Below are 11,176 nucleotides of genomic sequence, written 5' to 3'. Positions count from 1 at the left end.
ATTGGTGTAAATGCATGTCTTTGTACTAACAATTGCCAATGAATAACTTGTTGTCCAAGAGTCTAAACTTCACTTTGGATATGACAATCTGTTTATTTAAAATAAACAAAACTAATCAAACAAAATAACTGCTCTTCTTTTAATCTAAGAATGAAGTGTATGCTTACCACGTTATGTTGGATCTATTATTTAAATCCTAAAAAATACTCTAAATGTATCAGTAGTTTACCTACATACATATCAGAAGAGCTTCAGCCCTCAGGCTCCTCTCTGGATGCAGGGAGCTCACCTGTATGATTGTTGGTTCAAGTAAAAATGTTATCAAGGGGAGAGCTTTAGAATCTTCAAACTGCCACAAATCACAGAAGAAGAATGTGACATGGTTGCCATGACAATGCATCTTGTCCAAATTCAGCCATACTGATTTAACCTTAAACATTTAGCTACGTTTTCACTACCAACATTTGTCTTTGAGCGGAATTTCATGATGGTGAGTAAACTTCTTTTTTAATAACGATAATTGTGGGGGTGACTGTTAGTATGTCAGGTAACTAGCTAACTCGGCATCAGGCAGAAATCGGCTTTGTTTGGAGGTTTTAATTATGTACATCAAATCTTATATTATTTTCTGTCCAGCCCAAGACTAAGACCGAAGCCAAAGGTGGGAAGCAGAAAAAGGACAAGCAGCCTAAAGAGAAGACTCCCAAGGCTCAGGTCAGCGCTGATAGCAAACATTAGGCTTATTCGAGATGAGCCAGGTCTGGGCAGAATCGATCACCGCCGATCGGCGCCCGTTGCATGCCGGTTAGATTTGTGTCCGACTTAATTCCGACTTGCTTTGATGTCATGCATACGTAGGCAACGATAATCTCACGAGAGCAAGGCGGTCGCAGTTGTTTTTCACAGACTGCGTGACCCAGGCGGATCCAGAGCATGTTGGGAAACGCCGTCCTCTCAGCTGATTGGTTCCCAATTGACTCAACATCATGACGTTTTATATAAACTGTTCATTGTTTTTGAATCGGGGGGATTTTAACTGCTATTCTGTACAGAACACACGTTTGGGGCTGATAGTGAAATCCGTTCAGATCAAGGATCATCTACAGTCTGTTGTTAATTAAAATCGGCAACAGATTGCATGTAGAACATTTTGAGAGCTACTCTGTCATAATTAAAACAACTAGAGACTGTGTACCAGCTGATATGTGGGTCTGATTATATTTTATTAAATCGGAATCGCACCACAGTGTTTTTGTCACTTCCTGTCCAGCCTGAAGGCGGCTGGAATCGGCTGGAAACTGTCGGACTTTACCGCAGCTTTTTGTCCCCGCCCCCCCCGGCTGCTGCCACCTGCATCGTCCACTTTACAGGAGGGGCAGTTCATCTCGAACGTCCCTACTAACTCTAGCTAGAAAAGGGTGAATTTTCTGAAAGTTTAAAGTGTTAATTATTTCAATGTCAGAATATTGTGATTGGCAGTTGACACATTTAGAAAATTACAGTGAAATTTCACATACCCGGTATTGTCAGCTTAGCACCAACCAGACACTCTATCCGTTAGCTTAATTAATACAAAGAGGTTATATTTATGTTAATTTAAAATTTCTGTCTAGCCATCCAAGACTGAAGACGAAACCAAAGAGACTATTAAAGAGAAGTTGCCAGCAGTGCTGGACCGGCCTCCAACTGTAGAAAAGAACAAGGATGAGGTTAGAGCTGAACCATAATTCAACTGATTTATAGGATTACTTGAATCTTACCACTGAAAGTATTTCTATTTTGTGATCACTTTGATTTTGCAACATGAAGCTAAAACGCACAGAGCAGAAGATTGGACAGTTGTGTGCATGTACAAAAGTGGGGGTTGTGTGTGTGCTCAGCAGCTGGCCAGTCATAACAATAAGACACCAGATGTGATGATCAGCTTGACAGTCAAAAGTTGTAATCCTTTATATTGCACGGTGCACCTTGCATGCTCCCAAATGTCTTTTACCTGCAGATGTGGGAGGACTGTGCAAATGTTCAAGAGGAATTCTACAGGGTGCTGAAACAGAAAATGCACTTTAAGATGGAGAAAGACAAGGCCCACAGATCCTGGGACAACTCCAAGAGAAACCTGGATGAGGCCAAGGCCAGTATGAGAGAGGGACTCAGGTTAAAACAAGAGGCAGAGAGACATCGCCACGCAGAAATTAAAGTAAGCTTCACACACACTTTTTAGAAGTTTATTACATTATCCCGTTTTTAAAGTAGTTTTTTTTTGTGGTAACTTTCAAAAATAGCTTTTCATATTTGCTTCAACTGTCACTCTATCTTCACATTAGTACATGAGACAGATAATCTGTGAAAAAAATTATGTTCCTCTGCCTTGTCCTACTGCTCTCAATGGCATTTGGAAGTTTCCACCAAAGCATGAAGATAACCAATCTGAGCCAAGTCTCTAACACAGTGTAAATGCTGCTTGTGAACCACAGTTATGCTATAAAACTAAGCAGCGCTGATCAAATGTTACTGTATTGGCTATTTCTTGACAGAAATATATTTTAGTGTACTGTTTAGCAGTAAAATGAGAAGGTTTGTGACCAAGTTAGACCAGAGCAAACTTTATTTGGAAAATCCTGTGTATTATGCCTTTTGTTTGTCATGCCTGTGTATTTTCCTAACCTTGAAGAAAAGCAGTAGCTCATGACAGACCGTGGTATGTTGTGATTTTTTTCACAGCTCAGGAGTGCCAGACGCGCAGCTTTTATAAAGCGAGCCATCAAGTATGTCAATATAAAAGTTAGTTACATTCCAATTTAAATACTTATTAATGGCCCAAATACAAAATAGGCCCTACTAGGCTGGCTGCCTGCCCAAACAGAGGCAACACAGATAAAGTTAGCCTACACTAGCAGCTAGCATAGGCTATATCTTTTACTTATTGCTAAAGTGTTGGTTTGGATTCACCAAAATCTCACAATATCAATAACAATAACACAAACTAACCTATCAAGGGAGCAGTAGAACTGCAACTCCCTTGTTCTGCTTGGTTAAAATGACTGTTTTTGTCAATGGAGTCTGGTGGCTTTGAAGAGAGCAGAGATAAATAACTGCTTCAGTTCCCAATCGGACTTATGACAGCAAGTGAAATTGGTAAAAATATTCTAAATATAACGTATATAGTACTTTATCAGATGAATCATGATATGTATTGTGAAAAAGAACTAGACGTCATAGGCTTGGTATATGTTTACTACATCAGGGCTTTAAACCAATCACATAGCTTGATTTGAGCTATCCGTTTTATTGTGTTATCAATGTTATGGAAGAACAATTTCCTTCTTTTCACATCCAATATACAGCTAAACAAATTTGATATATCAACTAAACTTCTGTGTATGAAAACAGGGGAAACAGGTATGGCAATAAAATAATATGACAAAAATAAAATAAATATAACGTTGCGGTTAAGCTATTTTTCAAAACACACACTAAGGCCTGTTTGAATGTCAACAGTAACGTTGCCTGAAAACAGCGTTTTTTTTTTTAGCAAGTTTGCTTTGTCATTGTACATAAGAACATACGGGCTTCCGCTTACAAAACTAACGCGGAGGGAAGATTACTACGTTTTTAAAGTTGGTTCTGAGCGGTATGCATCCCCACTACCCTGGAAAGCGTTTAAAACAGTAACGTTAATACAGCGTGCCGTTAATTCATCAGTGTGCCCAACGCTATTTTCCGATATACTGTAGCTGTGAGTGCGGTTTTCTTGTTCCAGTTGTTCAGCCTCAGAGGGAGAGAGAGCGGCTGACCAGAGCAGACTGCTCTGCAAAGCTTTCTGACATTTCATAAACAACTGATGGAGCGGCGGTGCACGTGCGATGCTGATGTGGCGCGATGTTAAACGTGCGGCGCCCGAGTGCATTGACCGGCAGAAAATCAGTCAGTCTGACCTGACGCTCGCCGGCCATGACCGGTCACGTAAAAAGCGGCCAATTCCGGTCGCCGGCCGTTCGGTTGGTGCATCTCTAGCAGTAAATTCTAATCCTAGTAAAGTAAGAATTTCCAATTTTGATCATTGATTCCAGGAGCATGAGCTGAAGCTGAAACAATTGGAGACTGCTCACCACAACGAGATCTGTGAGCTGAAGGTGGCCAACATCTCCAGGACCTCAAAGACCAAGAGAGGTCAAGTTGAGTCAGAGGTAGTGCTTCAGAAGAAAATTTATATTTTACAAGCGGACATGGGAGAGAGAGATTCCTATAATAAAATCTTTATCAGAAAGGTCAAGCAGGTGAGAACTCAGTCTATCACACTGTGTATTACATTCTATTTCTACAAGTAAGCATCTGTACAACAAAGCTGCCACCTTTTTTATCTTAACAGAGACAGCAGGATGGATTACGGAAACTAAATGATAGCGATGGAAAGAGAGTCAGAGGTAGATAAACATGTCCATTTTTGAGTTGAAGTCAAAAAGCACAATCATAAACTCTGTAAACCCTGATTTCTCTCTGTTGCTGTTTAAATAGAAATGGAGGCCAAATGTATCCTCACAATGAAAATAATGGTCAAAGAGAACCACCAAAACACAAAAACTGAGCAAGATGAGATCGACAAGCATATGAAAATGAGGATTGTAAGTGTTGTTGCGGAGCAAAACAAAGCCTGTCGAAATCTCACCAAGCCCATCGAAGATAAACGCCATGTGAGCTTGGAAAAGGAGAGGCTAGAGGTAAGAGATATTACTCATCACAGTCCTGTCACACTAAAGGAAAGGAAAAACATCCGTTGCACACATGAGTTGAATTTATCCATAAAAAAGCTTCTTTAATTTCCCAGTGAGTCTATTACAGCCAATCGGATATCAAGACATTTTCCCCGCTTTCAGCAGCATCCACTTAATGTGCTTATTTTACTCATGTTGTATCCTTTTCTTCAAATCTGAGTCTGGAGGACACAAAATGTGTCAATTCTTTCAAGAAATTGTTTGTGGATATTGACAACAGTTGTTTCATGTGAAGAGTTTTAGTTTGACAGGAAATACAATTCCACAAATGGCAAAGTGCTTATAAAACGAAATAAGGTACAGGTTGGTCTTGCTTGATATGCCATTGTCGTCATTTGGTAGACAGAACTTGAAGCTGCAAAAGGAAAGGGTGAGCTACTAGACTGGAGGCTGGCAGCAGCTGTGCAGAAGAACAAAAGCACAACAGAGTCTCTGCAGGAAGTGGAGCCAAAGCTGTCTGAGAGCCGCACACAGCTGGTGAAAGAGAGAAAAGACATGGCCAAGAGTTTGAAGGTTCACTGCTTTGCTTAATTTTAGAGCTTTTGCACAGAGAACAGCCTGCAGAAAGCATCAAGCTATCTGAAGTACATCATTCTCATTGTTTTTGCGTCATTTTTTTATAATCATGAACGTCCGTTACATTCACACCATTGCTAAATGAGTTGCTACAAAGCTAATTAAGACATCAGCTCCACACAACACTCTCTGTATTTCTCACTACGGCGATGGTAGGAAGACTGTCGTCCAACGACTTCATTACCTCTTCTGAAGTTGTTTCAATCCTCCGTGTCCTCCTTGGCTACTAGCAACTGCGTGGGGGACTGTGCACGATCACGGAAAGCTTGTATTATCATTACTTACCATTCCTCATGGGGGTGACAGAAACTACACTTACAGGTGTGATGTACGAATAGGCAGCATAGTGGGCCAATGGTTAGCACTGTGGCCTCACAGCAAGAAGGTAACGGGTTTGAATCCAGGGTCTTCTGGGCATTCTCTGTGTGGAGTTTTTTTCCATGTTTGCCTGGGTTTCCTCAGGGTGCTCCGGTTTCGTCAACATTAAAAAACGTATTAGGTTCTCCAGCCCTGTGTCAGAACTGGAGTTTGTCCCCGGGCGCTGTGATTGGCCAACCTGCTTCCTTGAAGGATGGGTGGGTAAAATGCAGAGAATAAATTTCGCTAAGTGTATGTGACAATAAAAGTACAATGAAAGGTATAATGAAGTAAATCTGAAATTTTAAATTGAGATTTAAAAAGCTTATGTTCAATAGTTTATTTTTTGCATTGATATTCAGTGCTTCTCGGGTATAAAGAAAAACACTGTTCTCATTGTTACAACACAAATCTGATTTTCATAGATCTGCCAACTAACAGTTGGTTATGCAGCATTACTTTACTCAGCAGGTCAAATGAGAGACACAAGAATTCAGCTTGCTTCGCTTCTTCTTTATTGATGTCACTACCAGGAGTAAGTGTTTAAATCCTTACTTGATTCAGTTTTTCGATTCACACAACTTACTTTGCAGATCAAACTGCTAAATAGAGCAGATAAAACTAGGGCTGTCAAAATTAACGAGCAAATTCCTCTTTAACGGCGTAATTTATTTAGAATGCGCCTGCATAGAGACGAGACATGAAACGGGAGCGGGTCTTATAATACATCCAAGAACGGGAGTTGATGGCTAGCAGAAACAAAGCTCCTTGAGCAGAAAGGGATTTAAAAAAAGGGGTCTTTTGAATGGTAAGTTGAGTTTCAAAGCCCTTACAGATCTCTCCACAATACTAAAGTAATTTGCATTTACTGTAAATTTGAACTGAGTTACCAACGGAGTATTTAGTCTTAAATGCCCCTTGAAAAACTTGAAAATATCACTTTTAAACCGATTAAAATAAGACACTGGTGTGATTAAAAATGTAAGAGCCCTTGTTAAAACCTTTTATCCAAATTCATACAGTGTAAGTCTTTCATTAGATCTCGAGAGCTTCTTTGTGATTCAAATTGGAGACATTTTTACCATTCAAAAGAAACTTGCATTCAGTCTAAAAAAAACATTTCAGGTCTTAGTGAAATCAAAGTGGAAGTGGTGAGTGACATTTCATAACTGACTGTCTCTAACAGAGCGGCAAAAAAATGAGTGCACATATACTCAGGGAGAGACGTGAGCTGTATTTGAAGCACCAGCAGTTGGAGCTGAAAAACGAACAGGTAAACTGATTTGTCAAGTCGGAAGTTTTAACTTTATTAATTTCGCTCAGTTGACGAACACTGAATGTTGAGCGTATGCCTGGTGGGTGGGTGTTCATGGATTCACATGTGTCCCACAGGTTCAGCAGGAATACGACGAGCTGCAGGAGAGGCAGACGGAGGCCATTCTGGATGTGCAGCAGAAAAGAGACCTGAAGGCCTTGGTGCTGGAGAGGAAGATAAAGGCCATGACAGAAATGCAGGAGAAGGAGCAGCTTGAACTCTGGGTGGCGCTCGCATTCGGACAGGGAGATCAAACGGCTGCAATAAACATTAAGGTGCCATTTTATATCTGCACTTTTATATCTGCACTTGTGTTCACTAGTTAAGAGGACCACACAGTCAACAGGCACATGGAGGTGAAAGGATCATATCGAGGAAATAAATATGGCTTTTTATTGTCTTTAATGGCCTTTCCTCTAGTGTCAAACAGGACCAACTTAACCCAGTTAATTTGAATCATTTTTCTGATAACCCCACCAATTACACTCATCTAAGAGTGTACTAGACATGATTGGTTCAACAAACAGTTGTATAATGTCTTTTATGGCTCTGGAGGATCTGTGGAGTAGGTCTGGCTACTCCACACAAACATTCTGGCGTAGGAGAAAAAACTGCTCTGGGTTAACCCATCACAATCGTCTTGGGCAGTGCTAAGCTCCGGACTATTTAGTGTTTAGTAAATAATTGTTAAACATAGTACAGAATCTGTAGTCTATCGCACAAACAATAAACCCTCTGCTCTGACATCCAATTGTTCCGACCATATAGGCTTTTTATACTGGTTAGGCAGGCCAATTGGTTGGGGTTAGGCACTTCACCTTGAGGCGTTAAGGTTAGGATAGCCGATTGGTCAAGGGATTGGACCTACAAATGGGGTTACGTTACAGGGAATTTGGGACACTAAACTGCACGCAAACCGGTGCACAGATTGTGTGTATTAGACTAGATAAACATTTAAATGTGTTAATAAGCTAGAGAAAAGTAATTTCACTCGTTATTGTTGATTCAGATTTTAGGTTATGGGAGGTGATCCACAAAAGCCTAGCTATGTGGTCGGAACAATGAGATTTCGGAGCAGGTTTATTTTTTTGAAAGAAAGGGGGGGCCGGACTAGTGGACTAATAGGGAATATTTTGGTTGATTGAACGATAGGAACAATGGAGCGTCGGACATCTGACATGGCACCTTTGTGAACACTGCAGCCTCTAGAAGTCTCTAATTGGAGCTTGATACTTTACCTGATGTTTTTCATTCCTCTTTGTGATTTGCATGGTTTTTAATTGTGTGTAAGTTGATTTACAAGAACAAATCAAAAAGTGTGTTTTCACCTGTAGGAATTTTTTGAGACCAAAGAGAACACCATCAGGGCTTTGAAGGCTATCGTGTCTCGAGAGTTGAAGGTCTGCCATCGATTATCTCAAAGTGATTTCATGTTTTTGTTTAGTTGCTATTTTCACGCCATGTTTTTATTAAAATAACTGTGTGATTGGCAGGAGTATGAGGACTTGGTTAAGAACACAGCAGTTTTGGGGATCTTTTTAGACAAGTGGCTCCCATTGGGTGAGATAAAAAACTCCATGAGGAATGCCTCAGAGGATAGGGTACCTCTACAAAGCCAGGTTAGTCATCAGTTATCTGTGTTTTCATTAATCTGTTTAGTTGATTTGAGAGTAATTGCTGGCATGCAGTGTTCCTTGATCTTTTTCCAGTTAGTTTAGGTTGTGCTGTCATGTTTCAATGAAATAAACCTGTGCTTGGCAGAACTTTGACAACTTGATGCAGGAACTGACAGCTTTGTGCATCTCTGAGGACGACTCGGTCCAAAAGGGCGCCCTGGGACTGAACCCTGTTAGTGCCAGTCCAGACAGTGAACTTCTGCAGCTCTCAGGTACGCACTCAACAGTTCTTCTTACAACCCAAATCACTTCGGTTCCCCCCCACTCTTTCTCATCCAAACCCTGATAGGACGATTAGACAGGTTGTAGTTGGTTGTAATAGAGTATGTTAACCACTTTATTAGGAAGTCAAACTGATGGGGAGCGATAGCTGGGCAATATGGAGAGATCAGGATATTTTTTACCAAATACCTCGACATTGATATTGCACCGATATTGTAGGGTGAACTAATGATGCTTTCACAGTATTTACACAAGGAGATTTGTGATGAATAATCACCAGTAACGTGGGTAATGACTAAGTGGGTAAAGGCAAATAATGGAACAGCTAAAGCAGCCTGGAAAGTTCAGAAAAGTACATCGCTTTACTGTAATGTAGCCTTTATAACCAGGAAAAGACATTCCAAAATTTAAGACAATATCTTGCCTCATCAATATATTGCCCAGATCTGACAAACGTGTCTGGTCTCCTGACTGCTCATGTTTCTTCACCCACATGACATTTTTTGTGTGTGATTTGATCACCTAACTTGATGAGAACAATGTATGTCTTACTGTTAATCCTTAGACTACTGTGATATCATTGTTAAGACTCCATTGTATTTGTATAACATCTGTTTGTTATGTAAGCAGTGTGAGAAGCCTAAAGTTGTCTTTGGGGACTTGCTAGCTCTTAAGTCCGTGCTGAGGCTGCAGAGAATTCACTCCTATAATGTTTTCTAGGAGCTTCTGGGTGGGCTCAGGTGCATATTCCCACTGAGTCTGAAGATGGTGGTTCCTGTGTCAGTGACCAGTCTATGGTGACTACTAGAGCTACGGACGACTCACTGCTGGATGAAAATGTTACAGTGCCTGACTCTTGATTTACTCATTCTCACCAGTAATGTCGGAGAAACTAGTACAGTAGAATAGTTAAGAAATGTCCTAAAGATGCAACTATGATCTAGAATTGTAAACTGTCTGATTTTACAAGATACAATGGATATCCTGCATATTATAAAATATCTCATGCTACTTCCATGAATGTAAATAAACAAAGTGTGTGGTACTTATACCTGGCTGGAGTTTACAAGACGTGGGGCAGAAGAGAGTCCTTCAGAGACATTCTGTGGGTCCAATCTGTAAAAGTGCTTTATTAAAGGATATGTGACACGGCATTATGACATTTACTTGCCAGGAAGCTGTAACAATGATTTTTGGAAAGAGGTCAGCACTAAAAGTCAAAGTCAAATATAAAGTCTTTTAGACATTCAGAAGTTTTTTCTGTGCCTGAGCAATGGAATATTAGCTAAATACTAGAGCCCGACCGATACATTATAAGGGCCGATGCTATCGGCCAATATCAGGCATTTTCCAAACTATCGGTATTGGCATTTATAATGTCCGATAAAAGAAATATATATAAAAACATTAATAGTCATTGATCAAAATAATTTAAATGACAAATAAATGACTACTAATAAATGAATATTTAAAAAAAAAACTAAAAAAAAAACAGACGTCAACCATGTTTTGAGTGTTGATTACATAGTTTGTCCACCAGAGGGCACTCTACAACGTCCTTGTTGGCGACAGATTTTTTTCAGTTGTATTTTTATACAGTTTTTATTATCCGAACGTTAATATATTTTGATGTTTTGTTTTGACAGCAAAACAAATATTCTAGTGAGAACTCATTAAAAAAATATATAATACATAATCTGCCGATGTTTGATCTTTAAATAACCAAATATTTGTATCAGTATTGGCCTTAAAAATCCTTTATCTACTAAATACCTATGCTGTTGATATGTTTTGATGACACTTAAGGAATGATTATTGTTACTGTCCCTGCTCTTAAGAAGACAAGACAGTATACACAAAATATTAAACTCAATAGGAAAAGGAGTATGACGACCAAATGGGCATTACTCGCACAAAAGTAAGTAAGCACAAACATCTTAACTGTAATACAGACCAAAAAATGCCATATGAGCTCTGTGCCTCACAAAATTACAAAAGCTGTCACTGCATCAGTATTGATGTAATTTCTCTCATTATTCTAGCACAATTTGGTGTTACATCGCTATTAAATGGCAAGTCTTTTTTTGTTATTCTTTGTGCAATGATGGAAATATTTGGGCCAAAAATGCAAAAGGGATTCTCATACTGCCACCAACTGGCTGATCAAAATATTGTCTAAATTGCAATAGACATTTGTTAAAACCATGAGAAGACTTGAGTCTGCTCTAGTTCTTTATTTTTTAGATCCAATTGGTTGT

At 39.6% G+C, this 11,176-nt stretch overlaps 1 protein-coding gene across 4 annotated transcripts; it reads left to right on the top strand.

Moving 5' to 3' along the window:
* Nucleotides 1-321: 321 nt before the first annotated feature.
* Nucleotides 322-10,225, top strand: LOC117945318 (dynein regulatory complex subunit 4-like). Of its 4 annotated transcripts, none has more exons than XM_034872751.1 (14): nucleotides 322-490; nucleotides 637-714; nucleotides 1,614-1,709; nucleotides 2,000-2,197; nucleotides 4,071-4,277; nucleotides 4,370-4,424; nucleotides 4,516-4,718; nucleotides 5,115-5,285; nucleotides 6,892-6,978; nucleotides 7,098-7,295; nucleotides 8,355-8,420; nucleotides 8,514-8,639; nucleotides 8,782-8,908; nucleotides 9,639-10,224. In XM_034872751.1, the coding sequence occupies exons 1-14, from the start codon at nucleotides 485-487 to the stop codon at nucleotides 9,776-9,778; spliced, it is 1,758 nt and encodes a 585-aa protein (XP_034728642.1). In that variant the 5' UTR covers nucleotides 322-484; the 3' UTR covers nucleotides 9,779-10,224. The 4 variants fall into 4 exon arrangements, with proteins under 4 accessions (XP_034728642.1, XP_034728644.1, XP_034728645.1 ...); XM_034872753.1 differs by having other exon boundaries at nucleotides 1,623-1,709; nucleotides 9,639-9,778; XM_034872754.1 differs by lacking the exon at nucleotides 6,892-6,978 and having other exon boundaries at nucleotides 9,639-10,225.
* The last annotated feature ends 951 nt before the right edge of the window (nucleotides 10,226-11,176 follow it).

This window comes from Etheostoma cragini, chromosome 5, assembly GCF_013103735.1.
Source record: "Etheostoma cragini isolate CJK2018 chromosome 5, CSU_Ecrag_1.0, whole genome shotgun sequence".
NCBI lineage: Eukaryota > Metazoa > Chordata > Actinopteri > Perciformes > Percidae > Etheostoma > Etheostoma cragini.
This window is presented reverse-complemented; position numbering and strand designations above follow the sequence as displayed.

Coding starts and splice junctions, on each gene's coding strand:
- LOC117945318 (XM_034872751.1), top strand. Junction 2,198..4,070: donor ATCGCCACGCAGAAATTAAA/GTAAGCTTCACA, acceptor CATTGATTCCAG/GAGCATGAGCTGAAGCTGAA. Junction 5,286..6,891: donor ACATGGCCAAGAGTTTGAAG/GTTCACTGCTTT, acceptor TGTCTCTAACAG/AGCGGCAAAAAAATGAGTGC.